This window comes from Seriola dumerili, unplaced genomic scaffold (assembly GCF_002260705.1).
Source record: "Seriola dumerili isolate Sdu_G_001 unplaced genomic scaffold, Sdu_1.0 BDQW01001787.1, whole genome shotgun sequence".
NCBI classification, from domain to species: domain Eukaryota; kingdom Metazoa; phylum Chordata; class Actinopteri; order Carangiformes; family Carangidae; genus Seriola; species Seriola dumerili.
Genome location: NW_019176042.1, coordinates 80,704 through 101,955, shown reverse-complemented (window position 1 = coordinate 101,955; position 21,252 = coordinate 80,704). Strand labels below are relative to the sequence as shown.

Below are 21,252 nucleotides of genomic sequence, written 5' to 3'. Positions count from 1 at the left end.
GTTTTCCCGCTCCCTCTGAGCCTCATTATTTCCACTCAGGCTCTTCCTCTCTGTCACTGCTGCTTCTCCACTGCACCTCCGAGATCTTATGAAGCTGCGCTGGTTTTAGTTTTACACGTAATTAACGTAAAAGGAAACAGCTTCCTGTCACAACACAGTAAATGAGAACAATTTGAGAACTAATTCCCAAGGAGGTTTTTATTATTGTTTCTGTGCACATACATTTTTTATATCTCTTTAAATACCAACATGACATCAACTCCAATTATATTTCTGTGGTGCATTCAGTGAGATAAACAATAAAAACCTTGAACCTCAGAGGTGATGAGTAACCAGTGAGATTCAGGCCGTAACATTGTTTTAGTGATTAATAGGAATTTGTTGTTATTGTGTTTATTGTGCATCATTATTTTTGTTAAAATAATTTAACATTTCGCTCATGGAGTGAGTGTTTTTGTGTTTTTGTAGATTTTATAAAAACGAGTCACACCCCAGGAAATCAATAATCCAGGAAAAACAATCAGACCTGCTCTTCAGGTTCTTTCAAACAACAATGAGCAGAAAAATCATTACTGACCATTGTTGTTTTGTGTCTCTTTGTAGTTGTTTTGTGTCTTTGTGGTAGTTGCTGCCATCACTGCTGTTGTTACCTCCACCAAGGAGGTTATGATTTCACCCACGTCTTTTATTGGTTGTTTGGTTTCTCGTGGGTCGGATGGTTGGTTGGTTGTTGAGTTGATTGATTGGTTGGTGAGTTGGTAAGTCAGTCGGTAGGTCAGCCTGTTGATTGGTTGGTTGGTCAGTGGGCTGATTGATTGGTTGATTGGTTGGTGGTTTGGACGGTCGGTCGGTCAGCCTGTTGATTGGTTGGTTGGTGGTTTGGATGGTCGGTCAGTCAGCCTGTTGATTGGTTGGTTGGTTGGTCGGTCGGTCGGTCGGTCGGTCGGTCAGCCTGTTGATTGGTTGGTTGTATGGCTCCTACAGTGTGTGCTACATCAAATGCTGTGATTCTGTCAGTGTGTGTTGCACTTAATAGATTTCTCTCGGTGCACCACGTCTTTGTTTGGAGCCTCTTGTAGCAGAGCAGGAGCGTCAGGGACAAATAAACATCCCTCTTCCAGAGTCTATTCAAGTAGAAAACAGAGTTAATGCTCGTTACCCTGAAAAGGGATCACAGGTGCTAAGGGACTGTACTATACGGCTTACATAAGAGTTGTTTTATAAACTGCATGAGGAAAAGTATCACACAGTAAACACATTTAGCCTTGGCAGAGAGAGCAGTGATCATATTTCCTGATGTTTATCTCAGAGCTGAGACAGACTCAGATCTGCTCCATGCTCATATTGGTGTCATTGATTTCAAAGATGCGGATTGATGTTTTTAATAGTCCGTTCAGATGGGGCAACAAATCCCAGTTAAACACCAGTGTACAACACCAGTAACAGTGTTATTGGATTTTCTTTCCCACTTGTAAATCTTTCTCCAATCCCTCCTTCATGCCTCAGCGATGCGTTCAGGAACAGATTTATGATTTCTGCTGCCGTATGTAAATAGAACAACAAATGACTCCCATCCACATGTGATTCAGTTAGAGACTGTATGGAGGCCCACATGTGCCCACAATCTGTAGCACTCTGTTTGGCTTTAATCGTGTTTTCATGGAGTCTCCAGTGTGTGTGTCTCACTCCCAATGTGATGTGTTGGGTTTCTACATTTCATATTTCAGCCCAAGAAAACAGCTTAATTTAAATCCACTGATCTGTGAACACCTGGAGTCTAGACCAGTAAAAACAAGTCAACAGACCAATGGTGTAACTTCATGACTCATGTCACATGGTCTTCAGCTGACCAAAGGTTTAACAGTAAAACTCAACTCTATCACTCAGTCAGTCAGTCAGTCAGTCAGTGTCAGTGCTGCTGCAGTCCAACCAAAAATCTGACCATATAACTCTCTTCTCTGAAACTTTCCCTGGCTACTTGTTGTTTTCAGAATACAATTGAAACAATCCTCCTCTTGGTCACAAAGCACCTGCTGGTCTGGCTTCACAGAACATCTCAGACATGCTGTTAGTTTACAATCCCAGCAGATCACATGGTGGAAATCTCCATGTGCCTAGAGCATTTTCAAAGTGTAGTGAGATGCTTTTAGCATCTGTGCACCTGAAACAGTTTACCTGCTGATCTTAGATGTGTTCTTTTAAAACCAAACTAAAGACCTTCCATTTCTTAAAAGCTGGAGGACGGTGCTTTTAAACCAGAAACACTTCATTCTGTTCCCCACCACCTGGTGATGTATTGTCACTCCTGCTTCTTCAGCATTATCATGATCTCACAGGTGATGTGCTGCTGTGGGTCCTTGGCCGTGTTAAATACAGTTGGACACACCAACAAACATTCAGTTATATCTCAGAGCTGTTACCTTTGAATATTTGACATGCTTCTTACTAATAACTAATTTTCCGGTCGATCTACGTTCCGATCCTCACCTATGGTCATGAGCTTTGGGTAATGACCGAAAGAACGAGATCGCGAGTACAAGCGGCCGAAATGAGTTTCCTCCGCAGGGTGGCCGGGCTCAGCCTTAGAGATAGGGTGAGGAGCTCGGTCATCCGGGAGGGACTCGGAGTAGAGCCGCTGCTCCTCCATGTCGAGAGGAGCCAGTTGAGGTGGTTCGGGCATCTGGTGAGGATGCCTCCTGGACGCCTCCCCGGGGAGGTGTTTCGGGCATGTCCCACCGGGAGGAGACCTCGAGGTCGACCGAGGACACGCTGGAGGGATTATATCTCTCGGCTGGCCTTGGAACGCCTCGGGATTCTCCCGGAGGAGCTGGTGGAAGTGGCTGGGGAGAGGGCCGTCTGGACCTCTCTGCTGAGGCTGCTGCCCCCACGACCCGGATCCGGATAAGCAGGAGACGACGACGACGACGACGACGACGACGACGATGACGACGACGATTTTTCATTTTTCATTTTTCATTTTTCATTTTTAGTTTTCAGTTTTCCATTTTTTGTTTAGTGTTAAAAATCAACTAAAACCATATGAATTTGGTTTTTGGTTTTAAAAAAAGTAATGATATCAGCACAAGTTAATAATAATAATAATAATAATAATAATAATAGTAATCATTTAATTAATAATAATAATGAGTGTTGTAGTGTCAGGTTAGAGAGACCTGCAGAGTGAGAACAGAGAGAGAGAGACATAGAGGAGAAGCACAGACTGTATCTCTCTCTCCTGCAGTTAGATCAGCTGACCTCACTGCTAACGAGGAACATTAAAGAGCAACGATCATGGAGAGAACGCAACGCACAGCAATTTAACAAAACACAAACACATTAAGAAAAACATCTCCAGCAATTCTACAACACACACTGAAAACACAACGACACACTCACACTGAGATGTGTGTAAAGCAGCTCTTCAGTTCGGTTGTGTTTTAGTCGAGATGTTTCCTTAATGTTTTTCTCTTAAACTCTTTGTTTTTTGTTTATTTGTGTGTTTTCTTAAATTGCCGAGTGTTGAGCCTCATTTATGGAAATGTGGATTGAAAACCTGCAGCTGTGTGTTTTCACCTTGTGTGTGTGTGTGTGTGTGTGTGTGTGTGTGTGTGTGTGTGTGTGTGTGTGTGTGTGTGTGTGTGTGTGTGTGTGTGTGTGTGTGTGTGCGTGTGGATCAGAGGTCACTTTAATATCAGACCTCTCAGTCTGTTGAAGCAGCTCTGACCTCTGTGGATCACACTACATGGACACACATGATCCAATAAATTTCTGAGTGATTTAATAAAAATAAAGCAGATTTCAGGTAAAAACACTCAGAGAAACCAAATCCTGCAAAGGTTTGGATGGTGGGTCCAGGTGGGCGGGGCTTATGACTTATGACAAATCTTGAGGTACTTGTACTTTACTTCAAACTTCTGCTACTCTACATCTGAGAGCTGGATATTGTGATTATATTTCTTTTGCTCATGACTATTTTGACATTTTGGTTTTAACACTTTTGCTTAAGTGAAGAATGTAAATGTTTCTTCCTTCTTCAGTCTCAAATTAACTCGTTAACAAAGGAGGGAACTGATTTTCCTTGTTAATACGTATTTGTTTTGGTCTTCATATGCATAGAAACACAAGGTCTCTCTCTCTCTCTCACACACACACACACACACACACACACGCGCCCGCCTTCACTTTAATAACAGGTATCAGATGTGGCCGTCGGGATGTTTCATTACAGCAGCTTGATCTTTTCTGTCGACTCATCCGACATCAAACCACAGATCATCAGCATCATTCATCTCGACGATGCTTCATATTAAACATTGTTATGATGAGTGGAGTCACTCCTCCGTGTTTTCTTCTTCTTGTTGTTTCTATTTCTTTGACAGAAGCCTTTGTTTTCATGCTGCTGTGTGACAGGAGATATAAATGTGGCTGATGTTTACCTTCCGGCTCTCTCACCTTTGAGCCTGTAAACATCTGCCAACAAACATGGAGGACGGATTCGCACCAGAACGACACAATGACGGAGGCAGCTCAGTGACACCTGAGCTGAGTGACTCACCTGTGTCTATACTCATCTACTGATCTCTTTCATCTTTGTACAACAGAGACACATGATAGGATAAAGGTTCATGTTTTCTCTGTAGCGCTGTAGCTGCTGTCATCAGACATCATGCGGCCCGTCTCCTGTTGATACACAACAAAGCAGGATTTAACTCCTGTTTCCACACTCACACCTCAGTTAAAGTTTGAAAAGGATTGAGGTCGTGGTTTATTAATATTTAATGTAAGAGATAAAGAAGAGAGTTTGATATTAACCAATCACTTGTTTTACATGTTGCAGTTTGCAAATTCAAGTAATCTGGATCAATGAAACTTTAAGACTGAATTCAGTGGTTGACGTTTGTGGCAGAGGTTGTTTTGCTGTATGAAGACACCAGCTGAGATACCCTGAACCCACTGGGTGTACTGGAGACATCCTCACTCCGCCAGTACAAACCAACAAATAAACCAACAAACCAATAAACCAACCAACAAACAAACAAACAAAACCAACAAACAAACCAACAAACCAACAAACAAACCAACCAACCAACAAACCAACAAACCAACCAACATACCAACCAACCAACAAACCAACAAACCAACAAACCAACCAACAAACCAACAAACAAACCAACAAACCAACCAACAAACCAACAAACCAACCAACAAACCAACAAACCAACCAACAAACCAACCAACAAACCAACAAACCAACAAACCAACAAACCAACCAACAAACAAACCAACAAACCAACCAACAAACCAACAAACCAACAAACAAAAAACAAACTGACAAACCAACAGCAGCAGAATTTGGAGAGTTTCCAGCCACAGCAGCTGCACAACAACAACAGCAGCAACGAAAACAACAACAACAACAACAGCAGCAACACCTTGAAAACAACAACACAAACATCAGCTCAGCTTCAGGGCCATTAACATTGAACATAAAGTGTATCTAGTACAAGACACCATTCATGAGACAAACACACAGACACACAGACACACAGACACACAGACACACAGACAGACACACACACACACACACACACACACACAGCACACCCACACACACACACACACACACACACACGCACACACACACACACACTTACAGCATATCATGCTCATAACAGACAAATGTGAGGTCTCTTTTGGCAATCCTCAGGACTAGTTGCTAGGCAACCAGGGGAGTTTCTAAAAGCACTGGTATCTCCTCTGCAGAGGGGGGAGATGATGGGGGGGGTGATGTATGTGTGTGTGTGTGTGTGTGTGTGTGTGTGTGTGTGTGTGTGTGTGTATTATATGATGAAGCTGGTTATGTAACAGCCTCTTGAAGTTTTTGGATCGTTTCTTTAAATTATCCTGATCCCTGTTCCGGCACCGGAGCCAGATCCTGCTGCACGGGGGGATTCGAACTCCGCTCTGCTTCCTGTTTGTCGAGCCGCAGCGGCGGCGGCAGATTTACTCAGACTCAAACACCCAGAGCCAAACAGGAAGTCAGGGTTACACAGAAATAGACTGATGGGCTCTGCAGTGAACTCAGACATCACTTATGAAAATGTGTCAGTAACTCAAACAGGAGGATTCTCCAGAGAACTGAAGGTCGGGCCGGACCTGCTCCTCCTCCCCGCAGGAGACAGTCTGTCCTCACAGAGACGAGACTGATGGTGCGTTCAGGTGTTTGACATAACACTCAAATATTTCAAGGTTCATTGGTTTGGTTTTATTCTTCAGGAAACATTTACACACAACAAAGAAAAGAAAACACACACCACAAAAATATATGAAAAACAAAAACAAACAGTGAGTTATTATTCAACACATTCAGCTGCTGTTCACAGGTTGACATATTGATCTAGAGATGACAGTTTGCCTTAAAGACTCTTTGTGATTGGACATTTCGGACATCTCTTACTTCCTGTCTTTGTCCTGTTTCCCTCCAGTTTGACTGTCGCCCTAATGTGTTTCACCTGCGTTCCATCACCTGCCTCCCTTGTGTGTATTTAGTCTCTGTGCTCCAGTTTGTCTTTGTCACTTCGTCCTGGTTCCTGTTTTCTCCGGTTGTACTCCTGCTTCTCTCCACTCTCCCCGTTCGCTCTCCTCTAGTGTTTTCTTTCGTTCTTGGATTTCGGCTGGTGTATTTTGGATTCTTGGTTTTTGTGAGTTTCTGTTTTTCCTTCACTTGATAAATCACTGATTTCACCTTCTCTTGGATGGTCTGCTTTGGGTTCCTTATAACTGCAAAACCTGACAATTCTGTTAACTCAAAATAACAAAATAATAAATGATTTGTGTGTATGGCCTTTTCAAATCAACTACATCTTTAAAAACATCTTTTCCTTTGTCTTTTTGCCTTTATTTTAAGAACAATTCTCTTCATTATCTGATCTGACAATTACTTTCTTTGAGGATTAGTTGATTGTTTTGTTAATGAAGGAAGTTAATCGATCTGTGATTTCATGATATGTTGTAAAAGACGATATGAAACTGATCTCCAGCCTGTAACTGATGGTGAAGAGTCAAAACGTAAAAGATATAAATTTTGTTTGTGTCAAAGAAATGCAACTTAAAATGTTCCACACTGACGCACTCACTGGGCTTCATGGTATTTTACTGACTGTAACTAGAGACGGACGACGTGTCAGACTCCGGCAGCTGGAGCTGAATAAAGAACATCAGCCCTTTAATCAGTTTCACCCTCTGATTTACATCTTCAAGTTCAGTCTGAGTCTGAGTTTGTCTTTGTTACGTAACTCCAGACTGTTGCATAACCTCTTTTCTAAAACTGCAGCTCCGACAAACCAAAAGTTTGTATATGAAAACTCTGTGAGGAGAGAGAGAGTGAGACCGCGGATCTGACGCAGCAAACAGCTGAAGGTAAAACAAACAAGCTCTGTCATGACATCATGGTGGGCTGAGGAGCAGCGAACGCACCGCACACTCACTCCTTAATGCTCATTTGTGTTAAAGACACACACACACACACACACACACAGCAGTGAGTCCAGACTCACATTTACAGTCTGTGGATGTTGGACAGTTGCTGCCACCTGCTGGTGGATCCAGACCTCAGTCTCTGCAGGTCTGAGCTCACAAAGTCTCTGGATCTCTCCATCACGCCGAGGTTCTGGTTCCTGTTCTGTGACCTTTAAACCAGTCTGGACCCAAACACTGAAGAGCTGCCGTCACCTGATCAGAGGCAGTCGAGCTTCAGGACTCCAGGGATGTAAAATAAACTTGTGCGACACTATTTTTACAACACATGATCTTTAATATGATTTATAAGTATATAATACAATATAATATTTAAAGCTCTCATATTTCACACTTCATAAAATGTATTTGTAGATGTATCTGAGGATGAACTGTAATAACCTGAGTGATCCTCAGTTTTCATCTTGACCAGTTCAACTCATTTCATGCATTTGTTTCCTATCGTCTTTTAAAATTTATTGTGGCAGGTATTATTAGTTTTTGATTTCTTACTTATTTTTAGTGATTCATTCATCCCATCTTGTTACTGTAGATTTGTACCAAACAAGTACTGAGGTGTAAAATCCAGCTCGACTGAAATCAAGATTCACCTGTAAATTAGTGTGAACTTTGAACTCTGACACTGTAAAATAATAATAAAAAACCAAAAGAGACAAAAGACACAAAGTCAAGTCACTTAAAAAGTTTTTAATGTAAAAAATATTTTTCTTTTAAAAATCCATTGAAACTTGTTGAGACACAGAAAATCACCCAACTACCACCACCACCACCACCGTGCACCGTCACGGTCCAAACAGGGACCCGGTGCACCCCGCCACAGGTGAGTGCTTTACAACACCTACAGGCTGAGGAGCCTCAGTCTGCTGCCCGTCTCACTGGAGGAGCAGCAGCTGGAACATCTGGATCTGCGGGCTCCTCTTCACGCCCAGGTAGAACCTCGCCCATCGGAGCTCAAAGACGCTCCTTCCTGCCGTCTGCACGTCTCGTTCTGTCCGTCGCCAAGGAGGCCGTGGTCGGTGTCCGGGATGAGCCGTCCGAGTTGCCCTGCGTCAGAGAAATGAGATCACACTGTGGTAAAAACATGTCTATGCAAAACCATAACTACCGTTTATGACACTGAGGTCACGTCTACTGCAGTTCCTTTCATGGTTTTGAATGTTTTCGCAGCTTTGTGATGAAGAAGCCTGGAAACATTGAGTATTTGATTTACACCAACTTCCTTAAAAGTTCCCTTTGCCAGACGTCATTCATAAACTGGCTAATTTAAAGTATCTGTGGAAGTATAGTGCAGATGAAATGATCCTGTAACTTTTACCAATCACAAAATAAATGACCCCTCTCAAATTCAGCACATGGTGAACAAACAGGAAACTTTTATTTCAGCACAAAAATCTGCTTTTGAGTCGCACCAACCGCCCCGGTTTAAAAGAAAGGAAACTTGGTGCGCTGAATGTTTGTCATATTTAACAACAGACCCTTAAACACATCACGAGTATGTTTAAACCTTATTCAGAGTCTATGGTGTAAACGTATCTACAAATTGCCTCATCATTCTAAAGTTCTGCCAATTTAAAGTATTTACTCATTTATGTGAGCACAGGGAAAATTAAATAATTCAACAACTTTTACTAATCTAATACGAAAGCCACTCTTAAATTCAGCACAGAGCTATGAACATAAACAAAGAGTTAACACCGATTTCAAAATTAGTTTTTTGGATCCAACCTGTAGCGAGCGCCCCCTTGTGTACTGAGGGACACTTTCAGGAAAAAGATTTTTTAACCTCCGACTTGTTTGTCTCACACATGAAAACATCTTCAGCGCTCAAAGTCTTTCCAAGTTTGCAAGTTCCATACACCAGACATCATGTAAAATGTTGTCAATGTAAAGTTCATGCTGGTGTCTGAAATCCCAGCGCATGTAAAACGGTTCAGCAACTTTACCAAACACAAACATGACAGTCATTCTCAGATTCGGCATAAGTTTAATCAGACATAAACAAAGATTGAACACTGATTTTAAAATGTGTTTTTTTGATCCAACCTGTAGGGGGCGCCCCTGGTGCGCTTCCAGGAAAAGTACTTTTAACCGACTTCTTTGTCTCTCAACACTCAAAGTCTTTCTAACACTTTTCCTACCACTTCGCAAACATTCAAAAAGTTTCATACACCGGACATCATTTAGAAATGTGTAAATTTAAAGTTCATACTGATTCCTGAAATCACAGAGCATTTACGATAATAATAATAATCATAATAATCATAATAATAATGATTCAGCAACTTCACCAAACACAAACATGACAGCCACTCTTAAACACAGATGTAACACTGATCTCAGAACAGAGGTGCAGTCTCACCTCAGCGGTCACTCTTTGGCTTTCTTCTCGCTGTTCTGGAGTTTGTCCACAATCTTGCGCTCGTGCCCGGCGGGGTTGGGTCTGTTGGTGTTGTCGCTGGCCTCCTTCTTTGTCCTGCCTTTACGGGCTGAGCCCTCTGTAACAGACACATCGCATCACTCAACACGCCTGTCAGCCGCATTCAGTCCAGGTGGAAGGTTACCTGTGTGGAAGCCTCACCTGCGTACTTGTCGGTTAAGTTGTAATATTCATATTCGTCGTAGTATTCGTCTTCAAAAGATGTGGGCTTCAGATTCTTCACGTCGACGTGACTCATGTTTGTTTCTCCAGAAGTTCCTCTGAGGAAAAAAGTTTGTAAACAAGAGGAAAAAAAGTTATTTTTCTTCTTCTTCGCTTCTTTTCTTCTTCTTCTTCTTCTTCTTCTTCTTCTTCTGTCTCAAACTGAGCAGAAAAACAACAGACTGTTCCTCCAGAGGTCTCCCTGTGGTTTTATATCTGGACCGTTGAGCCCCCCCCCCCCGCCCTCAGACAGACACTCCCCCCGCCAGGTCTCCTCCTTCTGCTGCACAGATGTTGCATCAGTTTTATACGTTCACTTGAGAAGTTAGAGTCAAAAAAAAAACTGAAAAAATCTCCAAAAAAACAAAATTTTTTTAGAGAAAAGTTTTCCTAAAGAAATAAAAAAAATCCTATAATCTTAATTCTGTTTTTAATTCAGAAAAACAGATTTTTTTTACAGAAAAGTTTTCTAGATTTTTTTTTTCTAAATTAACATTAACATTAATTATCTCAATATTCTGAGATAATTATGTCGTTAATTCAGAAAAACTGAGCAGATTTTTATTCTTGAGCGAATGCGTCACTCTTCTGTAGTTTTCAGCTCCAAGTTAAAAACAGTAAAAGCTGCAGCTCGTCATGAGTCTGATGGTTTGTGGTCAGTTCACTGAAGCTCATGTTCCCTAAAAGCAGAACAACCAGATACTTTCCTCTGTGATCAGAGCAGTTATTCACAGGTTCACTGCAGCACAACTTTAATTACAATAGCAGTACAATTAAACACAGATGTTCCAACAACATTCATATCAGCAAGTCAGTTTTTTTTTTAATCAAGTTGTAAAAATAATCTGAAGTCAAAACATCCCTTTGATCACACACCATAAATAATGCCCTAAATTTTTTTTAATATTTGATTTTGTTATATTTCATTTATCAATTGTTCAGTTTTACTTCCTGTAGATTGGTTTTCCAACATGGAGGTGTGTCTCAGTGATACAGCTCAGGGGAAGAAAAGTGTGTCAAGTTTAAACACACTGAGTCTAAAGATCCTGGTCTGATCAGTCACATCAAAGGAACAGGTGTTCTCCGTGTAGTTACAGTCCGGCTCTGATAAACGACACGATCAGATAAAACGCTGAGTGCTTCTGCTTTATGATCCACTTTGTTCTGTCACATGGACTCTGGAGACGGTGTGTGAGGCCTGACCTTCATTTGTGCAGCAGCTCTGTTTTCTTTGTTTATCAGCAGCTGCCGTCTTCACACAGCCCTGACCTGGTTCAGAGAGTGACCTCAGCCTGGGGGGGGGGGGCATATCTCTCTAATCGCTGTTCAACACCGTGTGATGTTTCCCTCTAAAACAAACTTTGAACTGAACTTATCTGAGAGTGAGAGCGGAGAGAGACTGTTTGGTTTGTCAAAAGTCAGCTGATCTACAGCCTGTTGATGAATGAATGAATTCATTCATTCATTAACTAAAGAAAAAATATCAAACTGTAAAACACCTGCTGAACATCTGTATAACCTCCATATAATGATTCTGAAACCGTCCAGGATCTTATGTCACGATACCAGACTGTGTTTCCTCCAGCTCTTCTTCTTCTCTCACTTCCTTCCATTAGTTTTACCGCTTCACCTTTTTCACAGTCACTGACAGTCAGTGTTCTGCTTCCATCATCCTCCATCATCCTCCAACGTCTTCCATCATCCTCCATCATCCTCCATCTTCCTCCATCCTCCTCCAATATCTTCCAACATCCTCCATCATCCTCCAACATCCTCCAACGTCTTCCATCATCCTCCATCATCCTCATCATCCTCCATCCTCCTCCATCATCCTCCAACATCCTCCATCCTCCTCCAACATCCTCCAACATCCTCCATCATCCTCCATCATCCTCCAACGTCTTCCATCATCTTCCATCATCCTCATCATCCTCCAATATCTTCCAACATCCTCCAACATCCTCCATCCTCCTCCATCATCCGCATCATCCTCCATCCTCCTCCATCATCCGCATCATCCTCCATCCTCCTCCATCATCCGCATCATCCTCCATCCTCCTCCATCATCCGCATCATCCTCCATCCTCCTCCATCATCCGCATCATCCTCCATCCTCCTCCATCATCCGCATCATCCTCCATCCTCCTCCATCATCCGCATCATCCTCCATCCTCCTCCATCATCCGCATCATCCTCCATCCTCCTCCATCATCCGCATCATCCTCCATCCTCCTCCATCATCCGCATCATCCTCCATCCTCCTCCATCATCCGCATCATCCTCCATCCTCCTCCATCATCCGCATCATCCTCCATCCTCCTCCATCATCCGCATCATCCTCCATCCTCCTCCATCATCCGCATCATCCTCCATCCTCCTCCATCATCCGCATCATCCTCCATCCTCCTCCATCATCCGCATCATCCTCCATCCTCCTCCATCATCCTCCATCCTCCTCCATCCTCCTCCAACATCCTCCAACATCTTCCAACATCTTCCATCATCCTCCAACATCCTCCATCCTCCTCCATCATGTGAGGTTACATGTACTTCTCATGTTACACTGAGAGCTCTGGTTTTGAGTCTGATGCTGATTCTTGACCTTAAAAACAGCAGAAAGCTCCACTCTGTCTCTACTACTGAACCTTTTGAGCACATCACATGGTCTTCATCATTAGACAAAGCTTTATTTTTTTTTAAAAAGAAGAAAGTAGACATTGAGTTGAGGTTGTTTTGTCAACAGCTGTTTCTAGAGACGCTCAGAGTCATGGAAAGTTTGAACGTCTACATTGAAGGAGGAAGGAATAAAAAATAAAAGAATATCTAACAAATGATGAACCATGACTTGGTTTGAAAACAGTTTGTTTATGTTTAATCATGTGAAGAGTTGACATCATGTGACCATGAGTTTGTCACTGACTCATCATGTGTCACTTCACATCCTGCAGAGTGAGAACACGCAGCGCCTGTTTTGTATCCGTGTCACCGTAGAAACCAGCAGCTGTGACTTCCCTCCTCCTGCAGAGGCTCCTCCTCCTCAGGCTGCAGACACGTTTCACTGAGTCACAGCCCCCCCCCCCCCCCCCCCCCCCCCCCGCTCTGCTGTTGATGCAAACACAGCAGATCTCAGGATCTCTCCTCTGCCACACTCGTCTCTTCATGTCTTCCTCCTCGTCTGTTCATGACTCTCAGCTCTGTAAATATTTGCTGAAATATGAGCCGACCCGACTGAACCGTTACAGTCTGTCCTCACACACACACACACACACACACACACACACACACACACACACACACACACACACACACTGCACTGAAAACCAGGTTACAGATAAGCTATCATCGGCTTTATGGGCTCATATCACTGTTTGTACTGGTGAACATTAACTTGCACTGCTGCTCCATGTAAACACACTTTCCTTTATCGCTACACACACTTTATCTTAACTTAGTTTAAAATAGGCTGTGTTTTTTTTATGAACAATAATCAACCTGTTTACAGATCCACGCCCCTACGGAAGAGGATTAGGGTCACATGTAAAATCTTTTCTTTCTTTTTTTTTGAGAACTCTGACTTTAGTCTCAGAACTCAGAGAGAAAAAGTTAGAAAAGAAAAGTCAGAAATTCAGAGTTTAAAGTGAGAATACTGAGAGAAAAAAAATTGAATTCAAAACAAAAATGTTCACGAGGCTCTAATCTTCTTCCAAACTCTGATTTCTCCTTTAAATTCTCTTAAAATCGTGAGTGAATAATTGATCCATAAACATGTATTTTTATACGCTGGCCTCTGATCTCGGTGTGACCATCACACCACAGCAGATGTTAATGATTAATTCACAGGCCGACCGTCTCTGTGTGATGACATCTGGCACAGCTGGTGCAGAACGAGCCAAAACAACAGATCCTGTGAAGATCACATGTCGAGAGTCCTTCACCTGCCGCTCTGTCCAGAACACCTGGACCAAGAAACTGATTATTAACATGAACACCTGCAGATTGGACACATGTTACTTACTCCATAATTTAATTATTTACTCTTATTATATTATTCTAACTTTGTGATTCTGACACAACAGTACAAACGAGTGCAATACTTCAATACTTCTATTCTCTGTGCAATACTGTTCAGACAAGTGCAATTTGAAAGTGCAATTACTCCATGTATTGTTGCATTTATATTTATATTGTATATTTTAACTATCACTTTTCAATAGCAGAGGCACATATCCACTTATTTCTTTACATATTGCTATTTTTATTTATATATCATAGTATAAGGACATATTTTTATATTTCATCTTTATATTTCATCTTTATCTTTATAATCTTACTTCTTATTCTCTATTACTTGCTGTTACAGCAGCTGTAACGAAACCTAATTTCTCCTGTGGATCAATAAAGTATTTTGGTTCTGATTATTACAAGAGCACTGATTTAACCAGGACACACTGATGGAACAGAGTCTTTATTCAACCAACAGAACGAAAAGTTCTTCACTTCAAAATGTTGTAAAAATAAATTAATGAAATGTGTTCCCATCAACCATTGCTCTCTCTACATTTGGACCAGTGTAAGTTTCACTCACAGATCCACAGTGAGTCAGACTCCATGTATAAGTTCATAAATGGTGCAAACATAATAAGCCTGAAGCTGTGTATGGTTAATAAACAGCCTTGTACATGGTGGTCAATCAGTCCCCTGGAGATGTCTCACTAATTAATTAATGAGGTTAGTTCTTTGCAGGAGGATTTCAAGCTGCTCATTGTTAGTAAGTGATTTATTAAGCATTAATAAAGCCATTAATTAGAGACTATAAACCTTTTCTGATTGGTGCAGTGTCAGAGAGCAGGACAGCATTTTCTGTGACGAACCTGCAGTTCCACTTTGCTCCAGCGGGCGGCGGTGAGCACGGTGAAGCTGGTTCACCGACTCTCGGTAACACCAACGAAGAAGAAGCTAGTCCGAGTAATTTACAGGCCGACAACAAACAAACAGAGAAATAGTGCCGGTAAGAAGCCTCACAGACTGTATCAAGGGGAAATAAAGAGTATTATGTGTGTTGGGATGAGTAGGTAAGGTCAATGTTGTTCTTGCATGAGCACAAATCTCACAGTTTAGCCAACAACCTAGCTAACATTAGCGAAACAAACCAGTTGCTAACCCGGTTAACGAGCACTTCAGCGGCTATAACGTCATCAAACCTTGTTTATTTCCATCGTTAGCGGTAAAATTATCATTTAAACCAACATTATAAAACAAGGTTATACATTTTTTCACCCAAAAATATCCCAGTTGTTGCTGTAGCCTCAACATGAGCCCTTTTTTCTCAATCAGGGAAGTTTACAACGAACTCCATTCAGAAATCTGTGAATTCAGATATGATCTGTTTTTCAGGAAACCTAATAACCTGTTAGGGCGTTGATTTAAATTAAGTAATCCACTTATTAATTCGGCTATCTTCTGATGCACAGTTATAACACTAAAGTAAAGTAATAACGATTTTGTTTGTGCTCTCACGAACTGGTTCTGGTCATGTGATCAGCGCCCCCTGCCTTTAAATTGACAGGTTTTCTAATGGGGTTTTGTATGTGTGACCGCTGTTGTAACAAGACTCTTATCTTAATGTAAAAATCTCATAGGTACGGACATGTCAGCTGATACCAAGATTGCCGAGCTGCTCACAGAGCTCCATCAGCTCATCAAACAGACACAGGTAAGATACAGGCATCAGTTATGAACTTTACACAGTGATGATGGGGACTTCGACATGGCTGGGTGTTGTTATGTCAAGTTTTACATGGATGTGTGATCAAGTTCCAGTTAAGATTCAAGTTAACCAGATCCAAATATGTGCTTGTCTTCAGGAGGAGAGATCACGCAGCGAACACAACCTGCTCAACATTCAGAAAACACATGAGAGGATGCAGACGGAAAACAAGAGTCAGTCACTACAGTGTTTTCTCCATTTCCAGACACTATGAGAACAAACACCCTGTTATTTTTTACCTAATTTAGTTATTTCTAACTATGTATTATTTGCTGCTCCAGTTCATCCAAACATGTTGTCTTTCTCCTCAGCGTCTCCGTACTACCGCACCAAGCTGAGGGGACTGTACACCACAGCCAAAGCAGATGCCGAGGCAGAGTGTAGGTGAGTGGCCACACACTCACTTTGCCTGGACACCACCACCACACTGACGTGATGTCACTGCTGCCTTGACAGATATATGTGACAGGAGGAAAGTTTGAGATAATTAGGGCTTTAATTGTTTGAAATTAAACATATTTTCATAAGTTTCTAAAATCCCTTTGTCTTGTTCACCTCTTTCTTTTTTCTCCCTCCGCAGCATCCTGCGTCATGCTCTTGATAAAATAGCAGAAATCAAGTCTTTGTTGGAGGAGAGGAGGATAGGTATGAAAACATACAGCACACTGATCAAATTTGAAAGTTTGTGTTCTTCAACTTATGAAATGTCCTTTTCTTTTTTTTGCAGCTGCTAAGATGGCAGGAGTTTACAGCGACAGCGACCCTCCCAGGAAGACCATGAGGCGCGGGGTCCTGATGACGCTGCTCCAGCAGTCGGCCATGACGCTCCCTCTGTGGATCGGGAAGCCGGGGGAGAGGTAACTGCTGCTCATCTTCTCTCTGCAGAGTCACGGCTGAACAGTTTTTTTTTCCAGTGGATTGCAGCTGCGTGCGCCTGAAACCTGGCGGCTCAGGGAGTATTCACAGGCCTTTAGTAGTTTAGGAGTTTCAATCATTTGTACGTCATTTGTGCAAGAAAAACGAATGTCCGTGCTTCACTATTTCACAGATTATTTAACTGACGTGAAGCTAATAACCTGAGAATTAATGAGAGAAAATGTCTGTTTTTCTTGCACAAACGTGCAGAGGAATGAGTCGCCACTGTGGAGTCGTTTGGAGGCTTATAGCTGTAATAATTCATTCCTCAACATTTAAATTTGACAAATGAATCAAATGTATTCAATCAACAAGTTTATATTATCTTTATTTATGTGTAATAGAGATAGTGTAAAGTTATATTCTGTAGGACATTAATCTCGGCAGCTGTCTGCGTCTCCTCAGCCTTCAGGTTCAAAAGCTGCAGCTGAATCAAAACACACGACAAGGTGAACATGAATAACCCCATCTGTAACCGCTGTAAGGTCGTCCGGCGTCACATGCTCATGCACGTGCGCACAGCAGCACATCTGATGGAGGAAACACTGATAAACTCTAATCTTCTCCTGTGACCTGTGGAGGACTGTGTTCTCGCTGCGGCTCAGGCTTCTCAAAGACGTCGAGAGTCCAGACTCACTCTGCTGCGACCGATCGCCCACTAACTGAAATCTAAAATCATAAATACTAAAATGACACGTCCAACGTTTTCTCCTCTGTGTTGACCACCCTCAGCCCCCCCCCTCTGTGCGGCGCGACCCCGGCCAGCAGCGACTACGTGGCCAAACAGGGCGACAAAGTGGCGGCGAGGGTGAAGGCTGTGGACGGAGACGAGCAGTGGATCCTGGCTGAGGTGGTCAGCTACAACCACTCCACCAACAAGTGAGAACACCACACAGTTCAAACACACACACACACACACACACACAATAACTGTGAGAGGTCCAGATGTCAGGATGTAAATCACAGCTGGACTGAACAGATGTGACCTCTCTCTCCCTGCAGGTATGAAGTGGACGACATTGATGAAGAAGGAAAAGAGTGAGTTCTTCATCTACAGTCATCTCTGTTCTGTCTTCATGTTCTTCTCTCTCTTTCCTCTTTATTCTTTGGGTCTCTCTCTCTCTCTATATATATATATACATATGTATATATAAACATTCGATAAACAGTTAAAACACACATTAATGTAGCTACAAGCAGAGACAAGAACATTTTAAGGCTTTATCAATGTTCAGTATTTGTTCTAACTCCATCTGAAACATATTTATAAAGACTGTAAACAGGGGAAACAGTTAGTCTCCGTCCAAGGTTCATAACTGCACAGCTCTCTGACTAACATTGTGTGTATATATTATCTTGTTTGTTTAATCATTGCACAAACAGAAAAGTAAAAAACACTGTTTGTGGTTTCAGGAGGAGTTGGAACCATTAATCCACCGTCACTTAGTTAAAGGTCATTACTCTGTATTTGTCTTATTGTCTCACAGTCCGTCTCGCAACACCTTCCCTCCTCTGTCTGTGTCTCTCAGCTCTGAGCTCATTGGTTCCTACTGAAGACGTAAATCTGTAAAAACACCTCACAAATATCAAGTTTCATTTTTATCAAACAAACAGGAGGAATTGTATATGTTGCTGGGGACTATTTTCAGCAGCGGATTAATCCAAATTTGGTGCTGTAGTGAGTTTCTGTTGCAGCAGGACGGTGTGTGTGTCTCTGTTTAGTGTCTACATGAGCTGAGAGACCTGTTGACACTGTCGTCTCTAACTGTGTGTGTGTGTGTGTGTGTGTGTGTGTGAGATCAGGAGACACACTCTGAGCAGACGGCGGATCATCCCTCTGCCTCAGTGGAAGGCTAACCCAGAGACGGACCCCGAGGCCCTGTTCAGTAAGGACCAGCTGGTGCTGGCCCTCTACCCTCAGACCACCTGCTTCTACCGGGCCCTGATCCACACCCCGCCACACAGGGTGAGACTCTGCTCACAGCTCAGCGGCTTCTTCACATGTTTTTTCAGATGCTGAAAAAGCAGAGGGAAGGTGGCTGTGGTCAGGATGTAGACGAGTTCAGTGAAGCGTGGATCCAGTCAGGAGTTTTAGAGCCGGTACAGGTTTAATTCAACAGGTTCACGTTCCTTATTCCAACAGATATATAACACATTATATCCATCTTATAATGCAGACGTCATATCTCTGTCTTAGTCTTTCCGTCCCCTGAATCTTGTTGCTACTGGAGGAGGATGGACCTGTTGTCACGTTTGAGCGACGCCTGCTCAGTAAATATTTCCAGGAGGTCTCCATGTTTAATGTTTAAACGTCAAAACGTTCATGAATTCTTTAATGTTACCACAGATTTCAAGAATGCACCATTACCTCAAGACAGAGAGTGACGTGTCTGATTTAACTGATAACTGACAGTTAAGATTATCAGACGTTTTCCATTTGACAAGTAAATACAGCTGAAATCACGGCTCAGTCTTTGTCTTTTAAAACCAGGATTTCACCTATAAGACACACATCGTCACCGTTTACAGCTGCAGCCTCTGACCTTAACATTTGTCTGTTCACAGCCTCAGGACGACTACTCGGTGCTGTTTGAGGACACGTCGTACGCAGACGGTTACTCCCCTCCTCTGAATGTGGCTCAGCGATACGTGGTCGCCTGCAAAGAGAACAAGAAGAAGTGACGGACGCCTGGATACGAAAAGCAGATCTACACCACAAGACAGAGATGGAGCCTGTTTTTAGGAGCAGGATTGTATTTTGAACTGGCTCTGACTTCAGTTTTTAGATGAGCAGGTGTTCAGGGATAGAGCAGCTTTCGGAGCAGGTTCTGGTTCAGGATTCATACTGGTTGATCATTGGATTATCTGTGACGATCAGGAGCTGAGGTGCGAGACATTTGTCAATCAAAACAAACAAAAATGTAACATCTCTTGAATGAGATTGAATTTGTCAAATCACCACCAGACACAGAAGAAGTGAAATTTACGACGGAGACTTGAACGTCTCATGGCGAAGCACATTAGCTGTGTCCCAGATCCTGTAATCCTGTGTTCACACTGGAAGGTGTTGAGACTAAACCACCCTGTTGTCCCACAAATAAATACACAAAGTAAACAGATTAAAATTAACAGAAAACATCTGGAAAAACATTTTGCTTCCTGTTTGTGAAGTTTAATTGGCAGTGGCGTTTTATATTAAATCATTTCCTGTTTAGTATGTTCGTTTCTTGTATACTAACTGCAAAAACAGTATTCTAGTATATACTGTAAATACTTTGCATGTAGTATGGAGCTGGGACACAACTGATTTTGTACTATAGTGGAGAAGTTGGACATTTTTCCCACCGACTTCGAACATGTTGTTGTAGCATGTAGTGGCCAGTAGAAGAACATCAGTGTAAATATCCAGATGATGCTGCCGTGGGGTCTGTTTGGCCCTGAGTGTATATTTTTTACATGTGAAGTTTTAATGATTGTTGTGTGGAACAAAAACTTAAAAGACCAGAGTGAAAAACTGCTCGTCTCATTCCTTTGTTGTTGTTATTCTCCCAAAGAAAAAGCATGGACAGGTCCAGAAACGTTCATGAAACTTGAACCGTCACTGTGTAAAAACTATGAACAGGATTTTGAAATTGAACACAAACAAAAATGAAGGAAGCTTTTTGAACATTTTGACTTTTGAATGGAGTTTCTAACTGAATGTATGGAAGAGCAGACAGGGTTGAAAAATGCACGAAAAGTTGTGGAAAACTGGAGATTGAACAATCCACCCATTCATCTGAACGGGAAAAATGTCAGAAAAACGTTGAATATTTTGGAAAATATGGAATAAATCAAAAAACTGAATACATCCGATCATGTCCTGATTGAAATTAACATTTAAAAGTTTGAATGGAGTTTCTATGTTGAAGCGTCTAGAGGGAAAAACAGTGGAATAATAAAGAATATTTGTATTACTACTTTTATTTAAGTGAAGTATCTGAGTATCTTCCTCCAACAATAAAACTAAATAAATGAATAATTGTACTACTACAGCTGTTGCAGATGTCAGTTGCTCCTTCATCCATGTGCAGTATATGTCCCACAGTCCGTGAAGGCAGCAGGACGCGCGGAAGGAGAAACAATCACAGCTGAAAAACGTTGAATATAAGTATGAAATATATTGAATAAATTGAAGAACATATGGTGGGATTGAATTTGTAGCAATCCCACAAAATATTGCGAAACAGTTTATTATATAAAACAAGTTAATAATAATACAATTACGTTGTTTGGCTTTAGTGACAACACTGGTAATAATATACGTTTTTCTTTTTATTGAGATTATCAGACAGGAGCTGATTTAACCGTCGTTTTAATGTAGAACTTGTAAAACTCAATAAACCAATAAATAATG

The 21,252-nt window shown here is 41.9% G+C and overlaps 2 protein-coding genes across 3 annotated transcripts; one reads left to right on the top strand and one right to left on the bottom strand.

The window, feature by feature from the left end:
* Nucleotides 1-8,208: 8,208 nt before the first annotated feature.
* nupr1 (nuclear protein 1, transcriptional regulator) lies at nt 8,209-10,343 on the bottom strand. Its single transcript, XM_022768635.1, has 3 exons — nt 10,115-10,343; nt 9,896-10,031; nt 8,209-8,580 (listed from the first exon to the last, which is right to left on the bottom strand). Exons 1-2 carry the CDS (start codon nt 10,209-10,211, stop codon nt 9,904-9,906), a joined length of 225 nt encoding a protein of 74 aa, XP_022624356.1. The 5' UTR covers nt 10,212-10,343; the 3' UTR covers nt 8,209-8,580; nt 9,896-9,903.
* Nucleotides 10,344-15,105: 4,762 nt separating this feature from the next.
* On the top strand, nt 15,106-20,784 carry sgf29 (SAGA complex associated factor 29). Of its 2 annotated transcripts, none has more exons than XM_022768632.1 (10): nt 15,106-15,182; nt 15,814-15,887; nt 16,039-16,114; nt 16,253-16,325; nt 16,522-16,586; nt 16,669-16,798; nt 17,589-17,735; nt 17,859-17,894; nt 18,660-18,822; nt 19,422-20,784. In XM_022768632.1, exons 2-10 carry the CDS (start codon nt 15,822-15,824, stop codon nt 19,536-19,538), a joined length of 873 nt encoding a protein of 290 aa, XP_022624353.1. In that variant the 5' UTR covers nt 15,106-15,182; nt 15,814-15,821; the 3' UTR covers nt 19,539-20,784. The 2 variants fall into 2 exon arrangements, with proteins under 2 accessions (XP_022624353.1, XP_022624355.1); XM_022768634.1 differs by having other exon boundaries at nt 15,119-15,246.
* The last annotated feature ends 468 nt before the right edge of the window (nt 20,785-21,252 follow it).